The 20,795-nt window shown below is 36.8% G+C and overlaps 1 protein-coding gene across 1 annotated transcript in view; it reads left to right on the top strand.

Moving 5' to 3' along the window:
- Positions 1 to 20,795, top strand: part of Dpyd (dihydropyrimidine dehydrogenase) — a 745,624-nt gene that overhangs the window by 291,367 nt on the left and 433,462 nt on the right. Inside the window, exons 9-10 of the mRNA XM_075981504.1 lie at positions 15,715 to 15,822; positions 17,848 to 18,017. Of these exons, the coding sequence (XP_075837619.1) occupies positions 15,715 to 15,822; positions 17,848 to 18,017 (278 nt within the window). The remainder of the gene's footprint in view (positions 1 to 15,714; positions 15,823 to 17,847; positions 18,018 to 20,795) is intronic.

The raw sequence follows: 20,795 nt of genomic DNA, 5'->3' as shown, positions 1-20,795 counted from the left end.
TTTCCGAAGAGAAACAGCATCGTAATTTTGTTTCTCTGGTTTGAGCCACAATCCATGGTAACTACTGTGTCTTTCCTGAGCACAGGAGAAAAAAAGAACTAATTTTCTTCCATCTTCATGAATGTTTCACAAATCAACATCATCAAAAAGCTGAGGAGTGGGCAGTTAAAGACTTATGTGACAAGTGATGAGAATGACACACAGAGAGGGAGACATATGTGTTACACATCACACCCTGTGCTAGTCTGAATGAAGACTGCCCCAACTGTGGGCATGTTGAATGCTTAGTCCCCTGTTAGTGGAACTCTTAGGAAAGGATTGGGTTGTGTGGCCTTATTGGAGGAGGTATGTGTTATTAAGAGTCAGCTTTGAGGTTTCAAGAGCCCATGTCAGGTGCTCTCTGTCTCTCTCTTTCTCTATTTCTCTCTCTATTTCTCCCCCCTTTCTCATCTCTGCCTGCCTGTCACAATGCCACCTGTTTTAATGATAGGGGGCTCGAAAACTTTAAGCTAGTCCCCAATTACAACTTTCTTTATAGGAGTTGCCTTGGTCATGCTGTGTCTTTACAGGAGTAGGAGAGAAACTGGGCACAAGCTAACAGGGGTGCTATCGGCAGTAGTCCCAAGTGTTATCATCCTCATCACATTTCTCCTGCCCAGGAGTCCTTATTGGCTTTGCCTTCAAACATCATATTGCATGAGGCTAGGAGAACCTCCTGAGAATATGACTATGAGGAATTCCATGCCCATGGAGGAGGAACAGACCCTCCCAGCCAGAAGAGTTGTTTTGATGGCTTTCATGGGTGTGAGAGAAGCCTCTCTGACAGTTGCTTCCAGTCCTTATATTGTTGGAGGAGAGGAGTGAGGCCACTTGCTTGTCCTGGCCACCCAAGACAGAAATAAAATTAACTTCCAATTATCATAAGCATTGCTATAAACTATAAATTAAAAATTATTTCTTTGAGACACCTGCTCTTTATGCTTTATAGTATTCTTTGCTGTACACTACATGATCCTTCGTGTGTGTGTGTGTGTGTGTCTGTCTCTGTTCTGTAGTCTAGAAAGTTTAAATTAGCACCTCTCATTGAGTTTATCAATGGTACTGTTCTCTTCTACAACATTTATCAGTATGTATCTTACCTCTTCTCACCACCATCACTATGCTTAAAGTGCAAGATGCTCTCTTAGGCTCTGAATTTGACTGTTTACAATGTTTTACATCCATCTATGTTGTGGATCATTTGTTTAATGATGCAAAGATGTGATGCATTCTATTGTGTTGCATATGTTTAACTCTGTAAAGCTGTTACTTTACCTTTCTAAAGCACCTGATTGATATAATAAAGGTCTAAACAGTCAATAGCAAGGTAGGAGAAAAATTAGGGGGGGGGGGCTCACAGGCAGAGAGAATAAATAGGAGGAGAAATCTTAGGAGAAAAATCAAGGAACAAAAAAGGGGAGAGAGAGAGAGAGAGAGAGAGAGAGAAGAAGAAGGAGGAGGAGGAGGAGGAGGAGGAAGGCTCCAGTGGCAGTCACCCAGCTACACAGCAAGCAATGAAGTAAAAAGTAAAGAAAGAAATACAGAAATTGAGAAAGGAAAAGGCCTGGAGGCAAAAGGTAGACAGAATAATTTAAGAAAAGCTGGCAAGAAACAAAACAAGCTAAGGCAGAGCATTTATAAATAATAATAAATCTTTGTGTGTATTTATTTGGGAACTTGGGGGTGGGCCCCATCAGAAAACAAAGAGGAAAAACAACCCACTGCCTTTGACCTTCTTTTTTTTTTTTTTTTTTGGTTTTTTGAGACAGGGTTTCTCTGTGGTTTTGGAGCCTGTCCTGGAACTAGCTCTTGTAGACCAGGCTGGTCTCATTTTATACATTCCCAATTAAGTTGATTGACATTCCTGGCTTCTAAAACCATCTCTTTGTTGGTAATGTCTCACTTTCTTTGTCCTGACTACATTTCCCACATGAGCTTCATACTTGTATGGTTACTTAATTTTTTTCCTGGAGGACAAATCTCTTAGATACCTCATTTACCATTGAAGATATCAAAAGAGCCTCGTTTCTCTTGAACCTTCCCCTTTTTCACTTTCCCTGAGCCACAATCAGCTGTGTCACTATGAAAATACTCACTAAAGCTGGAACTAAGACTCCTGTAACATTAGAATTCTTTCTCCTCCATATAGCTGCAAGCTATGAAATTGGCCAAAAACCATCCTAAGTGTAGAAATGTTTTAACTCTTTTGTGTCTTGGCTTGATCTCCTTCTTCAGGCCAATTAACAAATGCTATTAGAAGAGGAAAACCATACCTCTCGTAAATGAGGAGGGCACAGTCTCAAATCTCATATGTGAAATTTCTATGAAACATTGTAACTTATATTGAAATTTGCATTTCTGTCCTCAATAATTTCATATACATCTTCATATTAATACATCATCCAAATTACTTTAGCTCTGAATGAAATTTGTACTTCAGTTAAGCCGTGCTTCTCCTGAGCCTTTGCACCTTGTAAAACCAGGTGAGTGGAAAGTGATAGTCCTGCAGTTTGAGGAACATAAGAGCTGAGATTCTTTTCCATCTGGATTTTTGTAACATGCCTTTACATGCTCCACGTCCCTCTATTCCTAGCCTGACATCACCCCTACACTCTACTATTACCTGCCCTTCTGAGTAGACAACACTCACCATCATGTTTCATGAAACACCTCTGATGCAAAACCCAATTACCTGGTGTCACGTGACTGGCTCTTCATGGTGAGAACTACCAATTTTTCATTTCAATGTTTTTCTAATCAAACTTTTTCCTTAAGTTTTTTCTGAAGGGTCTGAGCCCCACCTCAGATTGCGCACATAACAATGTGGCTCATGGAACCTGATGATTATTCTTTCCCAACTCCTGCAATTGGACATTGACCCTGACCTATCTGGATCAAGCTCAAAAATATTTCTTTTGTTACAGTACCCTGAACTTTGTAACCTCCCCTGTTCACTTGTGTCTCTTTGTCTCCTATCATATGGCCAATAAATATTAATGGGTGAATAAGTAGTTAATAAACAAAACAACTAAGATTTCTGTTTCTGACATACTATAATCTCAATTATTTTAAAAATCACAATCTATATTAAAATCCAATAGTTGAACATAATATAGTTTGTTATTTTCAATTTTACTCTCTTTAAAGTAACCCAAATATGCACCAGGTAGTCAACTTACCAATTTTGTAATGTGGAATACCAGTCTTTATGGAACTCTCAATTTGATCTGTGTTCATTGCTGTCATTCTTGTTTTAGTGTTTTATATGAAAATCATACTACTTATCAGATAAAATAGCAGAATAAATATGAAAATTATAAAAACTTTTAAAAGTTAAAATGTACAAAATTCAACTCGTGTGTTGTGTTAGATTTTCCCATATGTTAGTCATTGTGCTTTAACATCTGTGAGACTGTGATATTGAGATACATTATATCAATGAATCTCTCTGCAAAGCAAGTTTTAGAATGAAGGAAATTGAGACTTAAAATTTAAATAGCTGTGATCATGCAACGGTCAATAGCTAATATTTGCTGATATAGTGCTATGAATACAGTCATATCTGATGTTAGAAACCACTGTTTCCTACTACCCGGGAATGACATACAAGTCCTTGTAAAAAGTGGGGTTCACTGGTGGTGTGCTGCGATTGTCATGTGTGCGTAATTTTAATACATTTGATGTGCAAGGACAGGGCTACAGAATGGATGTGGTATAGAACACTGCAATAAATACAAGCTTAGGGCTAAGGTGTATGACTCTTCAACCATATTTGAGCTAGAGGCTCTGTAAGTAGTGCAATGAGAGACATCAGCTCTCTGTCTCTCGCTCCGTATCTCTCTGTGTGTCTCTCTCTGTCTCTCTCTCTCACACCCACACACAGAATGCAATGTAATTATTATATTTTTGAATGTCTTAGAGTCTATGAAAGCGCAGGCAAGGTTACCAATCACGTGTCTAGACAATCTAAGTCTTACACTGATGGAAACCTATTTGAGAATGTCAGTCATGCATTTCTAGGCTTGTTGATCAAATACATCCATCAAGAATGTTTTCTGCAAATTAAAATAGTAGTACATGTCTGCAATCCAGCACCCAGAACAGGAGGGCAAGAGCATCACCCATTCAAGGACAGCTTTACCTACATAATGAACCATAGGCTGACTTGGGACTTCTTAAGACTTGCATTTGAAATAAAAGCAAAGAAAAAAAGCAACTGACACAGAAAAAAAAAGCTGACAATTATATTTATACACGTAGATTGGTATGTCTATAAATAAATTACATGGTACCTATGGATGTCAGAAGAGAACCCTGGAACTGGAATGACAGATGGTTGTGGGTACTGGGAACTTGAACCAATGTTTTCTGCAAGAGTAGTAAGTCCTCTTAGTCTCTGAGCCATCTATTTAGCCCCATAATTTTTTATTATGTATTTTGGTGCCCACACATGCAAGTGTGAATGTGTGTGTGTGTGTGTGTGTGTGTGTGTGTGTGTGAACGCTCCAATGTAAAGCTAGTGGGTTTTAATCCTCTGCTTCCACCATGTTAGTCCTTCCAGACTTACTGACAGACGCATTTCCCCGCTGTGCTATCTCAGCCCAAACATGACTTCTGAACGAGGTCATCCCATGAAATTTTTTAAAAACTCTCATCAAATAATACAATTTCAAATCCTTCACTCAGCAACATGTGAGTGATACAAAACACATTCTATGTTCATTTCCATAAGTAATATAATTTTTATATTTATTATATACGTGCTTTTTTTAAAAATATCTGCAAACTAAGTATTTTCTTGAAGTTTGTAAATTCCAATAATGATGTAGAGTAAGATGAAAGTCAATTACACAGAAAGCAATCATTTCATATATATGAGGAGAACATACTGATGAGACCAACCCACTCCCTACTGCACTGAGAAGGGGCTGAGTAAAACGCTTGTGATATGAAATGAAGCAGAGTGGCGAACACCCTCACAAGATGAAAGAGATGTAAGCAGGCATTACAGACATCTATGCTTGTGTATTACATTTAATACCTGTAAAATGGGTTTCTGGAATAGGCAACAGGGCCAAGCCTACTTGTCAACAGAAGGACTTGGAAAGGAGACAGAGCCGTGTGACTGTTCTCAATGCAATGACAAGGAGACTGAGATGTCAAGTGCCTTGCCTTGTCTTACAGTTGGATATGGAACAGAATCGCGAGAAGACTCTTGTTCCGAATTGAGCAGTTCTCATTGCTTCCTAGGAACACCTGGGAAAATCACATAGGTAGAAGAAACATGCTATGCAGCTGAGAGCCACCAAGCACATTTGGCATTTGACCAGCCAGTTTCTTCCTAAGTTGGCTTTGTTTCACTTTGCAGAGCTCTGAACATGAGAACACACTTAGAAATTCAAAAATGTCTTGACTTTCATGTCTGTTATAACTATGACCCCAATTATTACAGTGTGCCTCACCTTACTCTACCCTAATACTATAGCATAATTTTGGCTTTAGAGGGAAGTATTTAAATGTATCATCTAAATTTATTATTTTGACAAGAATATCACTTTTTTATTTCACAGTTGACTATAAATATGAACGAAATATTTGTCTTGACTTTCCAAAAAGAACCGCATTTCAGAATTATTAGATGCCCCGGGGGTTGAGTGAAATTCTTTTATTTATTTATTTATTTATTAAAGATTTCTGTCTCTTCCCCGCCACTGCCTCCCATATCCCTCCCCCTCCCCCAATCAACTCCCCCTTTCTCATCAGCCTGAAGAGCAGACCAAGTGCCCTGCCCTGTGGGAAGTCCAAGGACCTCCCACCTGCTTCTAGGTCTAGTAAGGTGAACAGAAGGAGAGAGAGCAGGAGCAAGGAACTCAGGACCGCGAGGAGTGCACCCACACACTGAGACAATGGGGATGTTCTATCAGGAACTCACCAAGGCCAGCTGGCCTGGGTCTGAAAAAGCCTGGGATAAAACCGGACTCGCTGTACATAGCGGACAATGAGGACTACTGAGAACTCAAGAACAATGGCAATGGGTTTTTGATCCTACTGCATGTACTGGCTTTGTGGGAGCCTAGGCAGTTTGGATGCTCACCTTATTAGACCTGGATGGAGGTGGGTGGTCCTTGGACTTCGCACAGGGCAGGGAACCCTGATTGCTCTTTGGGCTGACTAGGGAGGGAGACTTGACTGGGGGAGGGGGAGGGAAATGGGAGGCGGTGGCGGGGAAGAGACAGAAATCTTTAATAAATTAAAAAAAAAAACGGACTCGCTAAACATAGCGGACAATGAGGACTGCTGAGAAGTCAAGAACAATGGCACTGGGTTTTGATCCTACTGCACATACTGGCTTTGTGGGAGCCTAGGCTGTTTGGATGTATCATCTAAATTTATGTAACATTAAGCATTACTGAGTGAAGGTTTTCCACATACAGAAAGCTTATTTTCCATAATATGATCACAGAACACACTAGAATGGCTACAAATAAAGAGGTTACCCCGTACCTATAGTAAAAAATTATTTGAATGAAAACAAAGTATAACTTTTAAAAAATACCTCTAAGAAAGTAACTAATACAATACAAAGGATGTGTGGTACATTTACTGGTGATTAACACATTAGTGACGCTTTTGAGACGTCATTTTTAAAGGGTCCTCTTCCTCTAGAGAATGTGTGTTTATGGTGGCAGCTTTAATGTTGTTGCCTGCTGTGCAGTTCAATAGAGTATGTTTTTAGGTGGTTGGCTGAGGGTTTTTCGTTATGTATGTCGATGGAGATAAGTGTTTTAATTACTTTTTTAATGTCTGTGCTTTTGTATTTTTTTCCCTTCTCTTCCTTTTTATTTCCTGGTGCTGAGATTACTGCCTCATCTCCTCAGCAGGTGGCAGTTGCAAATTTGTTTTCTTTGTAAGGCTGGTAGATTTATTTTGTAATATAACTGTTCCTTTTTAGTATTTTATTATTAATGATTTCTTTACTTTGGAATATAGTCTACTTACACAGCCCTAAATAGTAATTTCCTAAGACCATCTAAGAACTTCAATCGTTAAGAAAAAAAAAATTGCCTGAGGCATATTGCTTGAGTTTCTCTTACTCTTATTTGACGATGTGAAGATTAAAATTTAAGGAAATTGTTTATAACAAATGCCAAAGGAGAAAAACCAAACAAAGCAGAGAAATGAGGGAAATGAGGAAGAAGAGGAGAGAAAAGACCCAGGAGAGAAAACATGTTTTAATACATAATACCAAAAGTCAGAGGAGAATACACAATTTTGTGATAGAAATATGTTAAACTAATGCATGCATTTTAGAAAAGGGATTTTAATTAGCCCTTGTGTTATGTTAAAATTAAATTTTAATTATTAAAATAAGGGCAATTTATGAAAATTAGAGCTCTACAAAAGTAGAAAAGAAAGGTTAAAAAAAGCTATCTTATCTTTTTCAGGGAGATTGTTGTTTTGATTGTATCCTGTCTTACAGATAAAACAAGTCATCTGAAATCTGAATAAAGATGTTAAGAAGTTATTTGTCCATAGTGACTCATGCTCAGTTTTCATCTTATGCATACATACTTGTTTATATACTAGTTTATTATTACTTTTGCATTGTTTTTGACCTGGACATAACAAAGTTATATGTACTCACTATGTTGGTGTGAGAGAATTTATTTATATTTTCTACTTATGGCTGAAGGCTTATTTAAAAAGATATACCTCATGTAATTATCAACTTTGGTTATTGTTTAATTATCTGACATTTTTCATAAATTTTTTGCTTCATAAATTGAAGACAATATCTTAATTAATCATCTTTAAATTTTTGAATGTAAGAAGAGCTCTGTACACAATACATTTTTGGCTTTTAAGGATGATTTTATACAGAAATTCCTGTGCACTTTGGGAAGTTAAGGTTTGAAGGGCTCGTTCCATTGGTGACATTCACAATAGTCGTACCCAGTTACACCTTAACAAGTTGTGTGGCATACACAAGTCATGTGTGTGTTCGCATTGAGAGAGCCCAGATGGCAGTTCCAGGAAGCAGATGTTTAATGGGGATTTGAAAAATCAATGAAATGAATATTATTGTGATCCATGGTGATCTAATTTCATAGGTGTTATATTGAATTGCTCCGTTCTTTCCGAATTCAGCTCTAACACTCAGAACTAACCATATTTACAGTGGGGTGTCAGGGAAAAGGCATTGGCTTTTATTGAGAAAAGAATCACAATAGGGTATTATTGATCTGTTCTCTTTCTAATCAATATATGGATCCCAGAATGATGACCCATATGGCACTATTGTCCCTTAGAAGCAAAATATAAATCCTTTGATTCAAATAAGTGATCTTTAAGTGACAGATGAAAAACTTTATAATCATTCATGGCATTGCAGAATACATAGGCCTTGAAGTAATTGTTTGTTTGGTTTCTATATTGTAATCCCAACAGCTGGGGCTTCATATAGGAAACATTTATTTTTTTTCTAATACAGACTTACACACACACACATACACATGCGTGCGCGCGCACAAGCACACACACCACCTCCAGCACTTTATACTGTCTTCTCTGAGAAGAAAGTGTAATCTTAGAGGAAATTATAAGACACTAGGTGGTAGGTGAGTCACTGGGAAAGAGAAGCTGGATAACGTGTACTGAGATAGTTTCCTACAGGAACTACTTTTAGTCTTCTATCACACAGTAGAATATTCTGCATCTATAGCATTTTGCAAACCATTTAAAAAGAATAAAACAAATGAGTTTAAATGTTCTCAAGTTTGCAAATAAATGTGAGGAAGTGGAGTTGCTTATTACCTTTATTTGATCATATGTAATTTTATTGCAATGCCCTCTGAAAATATAGATATTGCATTCAAAGAGATAAAATTAAAGATCCAAGATAAAAGGATATTTTGGAATGTGGGGGGGAAATCTACCATTAATTACATTTTGTTGTTCTCTCATCTTGCCACTTTGAGGATGGTGACATATCTGTAATGCTCTGTTTACTAAACTCTTATTTCTGAAGAAGCATTTGTGTGACATGACAACATCCACTGTACCCAGTCAGTACCTAGAGCATCATCCATTTCTGTAAGACTCAGGCTTGTGCTAGGGACCAGTTCTCATCTTCATCGCTATGTTCTCTTCAGTAAGGGTTGTGAGACACTCCTCAAGGACATGTTTATCTGGTGACTGTCTTTCTCACTACTTTTAAGTACACACATCTCACAGAATTCTTGCTCAATCAGATTAACACCAAATAAGTGACCAAGTGAGGTACCTCCTACAAACATCATAGAATCTCCATGATTTCTAAGCACAGTCCACTGAATCTATAAAGATCAGGGCACATAGCTGGTTCTTCCTTTATTACTTACAGGCTGATAATATGTTACAGGATATTTAGTATCTTTTTCATGTTAACTGAAGTGTAAAACTTGATAGGAGCTCAAGGAATGTGGTTCCTATGTGTGCTGCTGTTATTTATTCTGTAGTTGTTCCAGAGGGAGGTGCTTTGGAAACAAATCAGGGATACATTTTGTTTTCAAAGAATATCAAATATTGAAAAATAACCAGCAGATGCCCAAGGGAGACACACTTAAGAAAGAAAATGCTTCAAAAGGAAATTTGCTGGAAAAAACAATCACAAAACACAAAGGCAGTCGGGAGAAGCAGACAGCCTTTTTCAAGCAGGAGATTGGAAGCTGGTCATAGACCTGTTATGTACAACACACATATAGTTTGACAGGGAAACTAAATATATGCATTTGGAATGCTTCTTTGGAATACTACTGATTAATCTGCATAAATTATAACAAATTCTAATTGTAAATTTACACACATGGAAAAGACAGCCCTTACAAATGCTAGGGAGAGGGTATAGTCAATAAACTGCTTGCTGGGTACTTGAGAGCCCACATTCACATTACCAATCTAACACTATTGTGAAGAACCAGTCAACGGGGTTGTGCACTGGTAAATCCCAGAAAGGGGGAAGGAGAGACAAGAGGATCTTTGGGAATTGTTGGCCAGCCAGTGTAGTCAAATTGGTGAGCTAAAGGTTAATTCATGTACATACACTGACACAGAGAGACACAGATAGAAACATGTTCTGTGACCTTCAGCGTAGCTATTTAGTTCATATATAGCTCACTCTCCCCATATCTAAAATGTGGGAAGAGTAACATTGTGTGTGCGTCGAGTTATTTAGATATTTCAAGTGAATTGATTATACAAATTCCCTACCTGCCAGGCAGCTTTTGCAGTGCTTGTAATCAACAAACATTAAATAAAAGTTTCTTTTCTTTTTTTTTTTTTATTTATTAAAGATTTCTGTCTCTTCCTGGCCACCGCCTCCCATATCCCTCCCCCTCCCCCAATCTACTCCCCCTCTCTCAATAGCCTGAAGAGCAGACCGGGTTCCCTGCCCTGTGGGGAGTCCAAGGACCTCCCATCTCCATCCAGGTCTAGTAAGGTGAACATCTAAACAGCCTAGGCTCCCACAAAGCCAGTACATGCAGTAGGATCAAAACTCAGTGCCATTGTTCTTGACTTCTCAGCAGTCCTCATTGTCCGTTATGTTCAGTGAGTCTGGTTTTATCCCATGCTTTTTCAGACCCAGTTTAGCTGGCCTTGGTGAGTTCCCTATAGAAGCAGAATTTACTTTCTCATTGAGAGTAGCTGAAAATTATTGTTTTCCTATACTTCATAGGGAGCTGTTGGCTTGTGTAATACATAAAGCAACAAGCAAATCTTTGAAAACCACCCTAAAGATCAAGATTTGCTCTGGAGTTCTTGCAAGACACAACCATTAGCGAGCAGCATGAAACTGTTTTATTTGTAGAATCATTGTCCATCCCTCATTATTCATAAATTCTCATCTTCCTACTGAATGGTGAATTAAAAAGTCATATCTGTGTCATTCTCAAATCATCCTCATATAGACACATACCTTATTTATTAATATGTCATCGACTCTCAGGGAAGTCTTCCCGTGATAGATGGGGATTTGCAATTTTCATTATCTTTCATATTTCACTTAAGGTTGCCTCATTTTTCTTTCCTTGTAGAACTTAAATTTGCTAAGATTTAACTTTACTATGATTTAAAGTTTATTCTTTCCTTACCAGGAGATTTGAAGTTTGGGAGAATTTATAAACTATAGAATAAATAAGCCTATCTTACAGCAAAGGCTCATTCATTATGTAGCAGGTCTCAGTGAAATACAGACACACGCCAGCATAGTTGATCTCTAAATCTTACATTCATGAGAATAGCACAATTCTTACCTGATAAAGGAAATGATGATTATCAGAAAGAAAGAAAGAGAAAGAGAGTGTGTGTGTGTATTATAAGAGAGAGAGAGAGAGAGAGAGAGAGAGAGAGAGAGAGAGAGAGAGAATGTTAGACATGTTAGAATGTTTAGCAAGTCTGATCATTTATCTTAAGAAACAGTGTAGTTTAGATAAAAACTCAGAGATCTGTAATGAGCCAAAAGAGATCTCACAGGTAGAAAATGGTGCTGAGATACACACAGGGTGGGGAGATTCATGTCAACCAGGCTGGCTATGGACTTGTTATTAGGTTGTAATCCAGACTGACCCTGAATCACTATGTAGGCCAATAAGACAGCTTTAGTTTCTGCCTCCTCCTCCCCAGTGCTGAGATTACAGGCATGTTCCACCGTACCTGTTTTGTGCAGTACCAAGACTCAAACCAGGGCTTTGTGCATGCTAAGGAAGCATTCTACTAAGGAAGCTAGCTGTCACAGTACTGAAATAGGAGTTTTTCCTTCCCAAGGAAACTGTTTTGTTTTTAAAGACATTGATTGATAGAATTACATCTGTTCACACTACTAAGGCAATCCTTAGTTAAAGTTATACAACTATAGCTTTAAACAGCATTTAGAAAGGCATCCATGACTGGGTGGTGGTGACACACACCTTTAATCCCAGCAAGGGGGAGGCAGAGGCAGGCTTATCTCTGTGAGTTCAAGACCAGCCTTGTCTACAGAGCAAGTTCTAGAACAGGCTCCAAAGCCATACAGAAACCCTTTCTGGAAAAACAGAACAACACACACAACAAAAGAAAGAAAGAAAGAAAGAAAGAAAGAAAGAAAGAAAGAAAGAAAGAAAGAAAGAAAGAGGGAGAGAGAGAGAGAGAGAGAGAGAGAGAGAGAGAGAGAGAGAGAGAGTGGTATCCACAGTAACATGTAGGTAATTATTCTAGAGACTAGCTGGCTCTCTAGCTCAGTCAAGATGACACATAAAACAAGTGAGGAGGAACTTACTCCAAAATCTGTCTGGTGACCAACCACAACCTGCTCCTGATCATGCCATAGTATTACAGGTGATGATCTACCAAAGTATCCATGACCAGAGTATTAAAGTAACCAAAAAGGTACCTGCATTACAGATACAGACAAGTCCTTCATGAGTTTTGGGACTCTGTATGTGACCTGACACATGTAGGATGCAGGGATAACTTAATCATGCTGTGTCTGTCTTGTTACTGGCTCATTTTCCACCTCCTTAAGTCAACATTCATAGCTCAGAACATCTTGTCAATTCCCTTTGAAACATTTATAGGGAAACTTTGACCCAGTAAATTTTAAATCCATCATAGTGCCAAATGTAGATTTAAATGAAAGAAGAATCAGGGACCCAAATTGTCTTTGCCTTTGACTTGATCCAAGTGAGCAATGAAAGAATGAGTAAATAAAGATTATTATTGTATCCAATACCACTGGTCAGCCCTGAAATTATACATATCTAAGTAACTTTACATAGACTGAACAGTTTGCCTTTATATATTTATGATTAATATATCCTAAGATTTATATATGCATTATTGTTGTGATATGTATGTATTTATAGCATAACAATTTAAAAAATTAAACAACAAATTTAAGAGAGAGCAAGGGACCACATGCAAAGAGTTGAATGGAGCAAAGAAAATGTGGTACATACTGTAATTATGTTATTGTTTCATAAAAATAATCATTATAAAAACCTTAATATGTTTTTCTCTTTGAATGAAAAGAGTCATTAGGTAATGACAGTGGTAGTTTCCAGAGAGTGTCTACACTTCTTCAGATCATAGTGACCTAAGAGTCAGGTACAAATATAATTATGAATGAACAGCTTCCTGTCCCTCTTAACAAATCTTCCAGAATATTAGCTTCGAAGCCAGTAGAATAGTTATGACCCTGTTAAAGGATAGTATCAGTGGGTATATGTTCACCCTTTCCATACCTTTTTTCTTGCTTTGATTCACCTTAAAGACTTTTAATTAGTATATCATTTTAATTTTCAGGTAAGTGTAGATTTCAAAGAGATATCAAAGTAGATATCAAGGAGGTTACTTTTCTTAACACATGAAAATGATTAGAGAGATCTCCAATTGGCAAAAATGCAGAGAAAAACTGACCTTGGGGTGACCAATCTCAATTAATATGCAATCCAAGACCTACACATAAGGCTCAAAAGCAAGCACAGAAGAGGAGGTAGAAAGTTTGTAAGAGCCAGAGGACCAAGACACACGCTCCTAGATAGTGTTCTCTAGCCATGATGGGGGAAAAAGCCTATAGAATCTCATCAACAGTGTTGCCAAGACCTGAATAATGAAACAAGACATTATGGTTGAGGGAACATTCATAAGGTCTCATCCGTCAATGAAGAACTACAGACAGTCAGTGGCTGCTGAGAGAGAAAGAGAGAGAGAGAAAACTTATTAAAGAAGAGGTAATAATTTAAGAGATTGGACAATGTACAGATAGCATATCATCTCTCTGTTGTGGTATTCATTTCTTAAATATATAGGTGATGAATAATAATATAGAACATTTAGAAAATAAACAATAGGAAAAATGAATATACATAATTATTAAAAATAATGCAAATTCCAATTATTCATTATATATTTTTTTGAGTAGAATATACATATATACATCATAGAATACACACACATCATAGAAATAAATTCTGTTCTCTTCTTTTGGAGATAGAACTCATTTATTCATACTTTCCTAATTCTAGTGTTTGTTCCTTTAAAAATGTTTTGCGTTGATCATACATACATTTAAGATATATATGAATGTCTTTGTGTCTCTTTGGAAAAGACTGCAAATCATTTTCTAAAAATCCAGTGGCAATGTATTTCTAATAAATGTGTGTGAAGAGCTGTATTTCTACCCCTACTGTATATTCTAATTTTCTTGAATATATTTTACTTTGAAATAAGGAAATCATAAGCTTAAATTTCATTATTTGGGTATGGAATTAAATATTTTTATTAGCTAAAAGATAATAACATAAATTTTCTTCCTCTAATTCCATCATTCTTTCAGCATCTACTGGAGAATTAATGTTTTGCTTTAATGCAAATATTGTAAACTTTGTGGTTTTCTTGTTGATAGTAAGAAATGCCTTAAATAATAGATATTTTAAGACTTAAAAATTGTTTAATCACTAATCTGTTGTTATTATTAATATTACTGTGCGTGCATGCGTGCGTGTGTGTGTGTGTGTGTGTGTGAGTGTGTCTGTGTGCATGTGTGTGGGAGGGGAAAATATCTAGAGGTTAGAAGACAACTTGGTAGAAATTTTTCTCTTTCAACTTTATCTGGGTTCCTGCAATTGCACTCAGGTCTGGAAGATTTGCAGTACGACAGGATCTTTAACTACTGAGCCATCTCATCAGCTTTTATCTCTCATTTTAAAATACACTTATAGTTTGAAATTTATGAGAAGCTGAATTTTTGCATTCAATATTTCGTAGGAATATTATTTATGTCTATTTTCCTTAGAATAATCTTTCTTGTCCATTAATTAAATAAAATAAAAATATGCACTTGTTTATTTTTTTAGTTTTGTTAAAGGTTTTTTAGTAGTCAGCACTCTATATATTCTAAACATTTTTTTATTTAAAGCATAAAGAAGAGTATAATATTCCTATTAATACTTTATCAGTGCATACTATGTTATTATGTATAGTCACACAATATTTCTCTCTATGCATGCATATGTATATATGTGTATATAAATGTTAATTAATGCATAGTTTATGTTATATATTTCATTTCATATTAAAGGTAAACACGGTCTGTTAGATTGTTGTCTCAGTTAGGGTTTCTATTTCTGTGATGAAAAACCATGACCAAAATCAAGTTGGAAGGAAAGGCTTTATTTGGCATATATATCTCCATGGAGCAGTTATCATCAAAGGAAATCAGGACAGGAACTCAAACAGGGCAGGAACCTAGAAGCAGAAGCTACTGCAGAGGCAATGGAGAGGTGCTGCTTATTGGCTTGTTCCCAGTGGCTTGCTGAGCCTATTATCGTATAGAACTCAGGACCACCAGCCCAGGGATGGCACCACCCACAATGAACTGTGCCTATCCCCATCAATCACTAATTAAGGAAATGCCCTACAGGCTCGCCTACAGCCTGATCCTGTGGAGGTGTTTTCTAAATTTAGGTTTGCTTCTAACTGATGACTCTTGCTTGGGTCAAGTTGACATAAAACCAGCCAGTACAATTGTGTTATCTACATTTCTGATTTTGATGTGTGTCTAGCCTTTTATCTCACCAAGAGATACATTTTGAAGATTGTCACTATTTTCATAATTTTAATAAGTGATTGCTAATGATATTTTTAAACTTTATTCAATAGGCTTACCAGAACCCAAAAAGGACCATATTTTCCAAGACCTGACACAGGAGCAGGGATTTTATACATCCAAAGACTTTCTGCCACTTGTCTCCAAAGGCAGTAAAACAGGTAAACACTATTGTCTTCTATCTCAATGTTTTCTGCATTTCCCCAGGTGTTATACATTTATATTAAATTCAAACTCAGTAGAACATTGGTCATATCTTATCTGGATTCTTGAATAGATATCAACAAGGTAAAAACATTTAATAAATGTCAATACTACAGTTTTCAAGAATTATCAAATCGTCTATTCTTCCAAGAAAGCATCATGATTAGGTATTTTATTGTACTGTAGTACATGTACATCTAAAATGTAAAAATTAATTCAAAATAAAAAGCATTCAGCAAACATTGGAAGAGATTCTTGCAATAAGGATGATATTTCTAGTTTAGGAGCTATTCTAAAGTAGGATGAATCTTTCCATGTCTGGCATGATGTGTGTCTGCAGAGGGAGGAAGATCAAGGACTCTACTGGAGCAGTAATTCTAAGTAGTTAAAATTCAACAGTTTGATAGACACCCTATTACTTCATGTATCCCAAGAATAACAACCTGAAGGGAGATGATACCAAGCTTTGGCTTCCTTAGTGCCTTTGTCTTGGTGATAAAAGAGAGAGAGAGAGAAAGACAAAGAGGAAGAAAGAAAGAAAGAAAGAAAGAAAGAAAGAAAGGAAGGAAGGAAGGAAGGAAGGAAGGAAGGAAGGAAGGAAGGAAGGAAGAAAGAAAGAAAGGCTTCAGTATTTTTTAACTGGATTATCTAAATCTTCTAAACATTTATTTTATAAGAAGACTGAGCCATAGCTATTCCTACATCTAACTATTCGTAGAAATGACAAAAACAAACAAAAGCCCACAAAACTTATGTTTCCTTTTTCCTTTCAAAATTTAAACAGACAAGAAACTTCCTGTATTAAATTTCTTAAAAGGTAACAATGAGGAAAAATTCCATCCCTATCTGCCTCCCCACCCTGAATCCCAGGAGCCACTGTTTTTTTCCACAGAAAAATCATAGTACACCAGGATGTATTATATATCAAGAATGTCAATTGTCTACTCCCAAACAGTATGTATTCCAACAAAATGATGATATTTGTTGAAATTATAGGTCTAGCCATCATCTGGGGTGGACTATCAAGAATTATAGTAATTTATCTTAGCACTTTATAATACAGTACTGATAATATAGAACTGTCTAATACCCAACACAACCTGAATTTCTTTTCTTCCAGGGATCTTCATAAGGATACCAGGTCTTTCTGTAGATTCTCTGAGAAATAGACACTTAAGAAGTCATATTTCCTGAGCTAGTGGGATGGCTCAGAAAGTAGAGGTGCTTGTATGTCGGCCTGACACAGAATTTCATCCTTGAATCCCACAACATGGCAGGAGAGAAATTAACTTGAACAATGTTTTTTTGCCCTTTTAGTGCACACTGTGACATGTGATTGCATACACACCCACAAGCAAAAAAATTAATTAAGTAAATAAAACAGTTTTAAGTGAAGCCCATTTTTTTTTTATTTTCCAATTTCACAGAAAGAACCAGAGATATTCAATAAAGGGAGAAAGCTATATTGTAGCTATCATTCCCAGAAACTCTTGAGACACAAATATGACATTTCCATTTTAAAAGTTTACTAAATATAAAATATATAGTAGAGTTTATATGAGAAATTATGTAAAGTATTCTAATATAATGCTATAGATTATGGGTTGAGATTATAAGGAGCACTTTTTACTAATATGCTGAAATGTAATTTTAAAATGTAAAAATGTGTATCATAACTTTGATAGAGTTTTAATTGATTCATCCTGTTTATTATAACTGAAATAATTTAAAGGTGTTGCAGCAATTCTTCTAAAAGGGAAAAAAGAAGCTAAGGGTACTGAGTATGAAATTACATATATGAGCATATTTTTTAAATGGGAATAAAACTGTCTTTCAACCAAGCAGAATAATTTGATAGTGACACTCCACCCTGGAAAACTGCAAGATGCAATTTTACAGTGCTTTGAGTACAAGTATCTTTTGAGCTGTCATGCAGAAATGGTTTCTCTACTTGAAAATGGGGTTTTCCTTTCATCGTTCAGGAATGTGCGCCTGTCACTCTCCATTGCCATCCATACGGGGAGCCGTGATTGTACTTGGAGCCGGAGATACTGCCTTTGACTGTGCGACATCCGCTCTGCGCTGTGGAGCCCGTCGTGTGTTCGTCGTCTTCAGAAAGGGCTTTGTTAATATTCGAGCTGTTCCAGAGGAGGTAATGTAGACCCATCAGAAGAGATAGGGGTGGAATCCTGCAGGTTGTAGGCAATGGCACTGTTGGGATGCCGTCCTAATTTAAATCATTAGACTGTCCTGAAATTGGACAGATGAAAAGTCTGGGCTATATGTAATTATTTTCATTTTGACAGCCTACCTAAAAGGAACTTTTAAATATTAATTTGAATAAAATGATACACATATTTGGGTCAAAACCACTGGTATATCTTTTTGTCACTGTTAGAGTATCTTTGAAAAGCGTTCTAATTAGTAACTGTCAGATGTGCTAAGACTTCCATCACCTCAACAATCTGCATTTTATAAAATGTGTGGATGCTGCACAAATGTTATAATTGGAGACAGTAAAGATCCCAAAAGTCCAACTTGCAAGTTTCAAGCATGCTCTGTTCACATTTAGCATCAACTGTTTCTGTTAGCAAGAAAATCAAATGAAACTGTAGCATAGATTTTAAAAGAGCCTTCATATGATCACAGGTCAGATTTGGTGTCTTAGTTAACTCACCAAAGATGACAGATTTCACGTCATGTCATTCTGACGAGTCTTCTATAAAGCATCTGCAGGTTGTGTACAGCGTGATCTCTCCAATTGCAATGCTATAAGAGAAAGATAATATAACATAAGTACAATAGTTGTGAGGCCATCGACGGAGCACATTTAGGGAAAGATAAATTACTCATTTTGTTCAAATTAGTATTTTGAATTTGATTTACTTGAGAATGTCTGCACAGGCTTGGAGGCACTCTGTCTGGCAAGAATTATAACCTCAGCTGGTGGGTAACTTGTGACATGTAGATCAGCCATTGTACAAATTGACCTCAGTAAATGATCAGTCATCAGTAGTTCATAGCTGCCTTTCAAATGCCAGTTTTACTCTGTAGGTTTTGCTCTATCATCTACTCTTTTAATATGCTTTTACCTCCCAAATCCAAGGTCATCTTATAATCATAAGAGTCTTTTCAGACATACACTTTTTAGACATTAATTAGTTCACTCACACCATTTTGAAAATTTAAACAGCCAAATTAAAAGAGAAATGGGAGCTAAATTGACTTATATTTACATCGCTTTGCTTAGTGTAGGATTGGGAAATATAACAAACTTGTGAAATACACTTTACACTAAGTATTTTTGCATTTTCTTCATCTAATTCCTATGATTAAATGGAGTTCATAACCAAAAGTTTTTCTTTTGGTTGGAAATAGAAGCTAACACGTGTCTTGATGTGCCGTTTGTTGTGGCAAGAACACTTGAGATAAAAACAAAACAAACCTGCACAAAGCACAGGTTTCTTTCAGCTCAGTGTTCAAGTTAAACACTACTTGGAATAACCAATTATTCTGTGTTGACATAACACTGTGGTGGAAACATTTTTTACGGGGAACTGCTCGCCCCAAGATGGCCATGAATCCTGGAGGGTGGAGGTAGAGAGGGTACAAAATAAATTTATTAGGTCACTCCTTCAGTATCCTAGAATTTCCAGCACCTCCCAATAGGACTTTCAAGTTTGAAAGAAGCTTTGTATATAAGCTTTTGGGGGGCAGTCCATATCTAAAATTTAGCATCCCAAATGGCAGTATGAATTACTTTACTCCTCATAGTATCCTCATCTTCTGATCATCTTCAACTAGAAAGAATAAATGACAAGTATTTCTGTCTTACACAACTCATAAAACACCCAAACTGGATTTACTTAAAGTAAAGGTGTTTATTCATGTACCTTCTGTTGACTGAATACCTCCTGTATATTGGCATTATTTCAAGTGACTTTAATAGAGCAGACACAATTTCATGCCCTCATAAAGTTTATAAAGAAATAAACAAGGGACTAAACAAGTACTTTGTATGCTTGTTTATATGGTAAATAAATGTATTGTACTACCAGTAGTATACTGAAGAGTAATTTCTTCTGTAGGAAGACAGTGATATAGAGATATACAGAGTAGGGGATTGTGCTTGAATGCCGAGTGTGGTGGAGGAAAGGGCAGTGTCTTCCGTCTTGCAGAGGGTACTCTGACAGGTCTCTGTGATTCGTTTTAAGTATAGAAAAAGCAACATTGAGGGAAGATTGGCATCCAGTAAGAAACAACTGTTGACCTTGTTAAATGTTCTCTGTCCTAACAGAGAAAGTCTCCTAGTGAGTTCATGTAGTGAAAAGAAGATGAATGTGACTGCCAATGATCGGGTAGGGACTTGTGGGTACCAATAATTATAAGGGAAAGTTGGGGACTATTCTGTATATAGAATAATGAAGACCTAAGATTACTTTTGGATTAACGGTTCTGCCGAATTTTATGGCATTTATGGAACAGTAGAAATAAAAGCAAGGAGGCTGGTTAGTGGCTCATCAAACATAGACTGTTAGTCAGTGTAACAGGATACAGATTGGAAGAGAGTTCAGTCTAGGCATAACTCAGTAGAGGGCCAAAAGCAGGGGGATGCACATTTTGCAAGGTGCTAAGAAGAAGTAATGAGCCCCTGGGGCACAATTGGCAAGCCTACAGTGGAGCTCCAGTAGATCTCAAGCTCTTCTGAGGCTTACAAATATCAAACAATGGTTTCTTTATTATTCCTTTACAAGGAAACACAATGAAAGTGTTCAACAACCAGTTGCTTCAGTATTTTTTTAGAGAGGCTCAGAAACGTGGTTTCTTTTACTAACCTTTGAAGATAGCTGAACTTTACATCCCCAGAGGGCTTATCTAGTAATTTTAGGTAAGGCAGAACATGAGATATGTAATAAGTCATGCATTATTA

Source organism: Microtus pennsylvanicus, chromosome 7 (assembly GCF_037038515.1).
Source record: "Microtus pennsylvanicus isolate mMicPen1 chromosome 7, mMicPen1.hap1, whole genome shotgun sequence".
NCBI classification, from domain to species: Eukaryota; Metazoa; Chordata; class Mammalia; order Rodentia; family Cricetidae; genus Microtus; species Microtus pennsylvanicus.
This window is presented reverse-complemented; position numbering and strand designations above follow the sequence as displayed.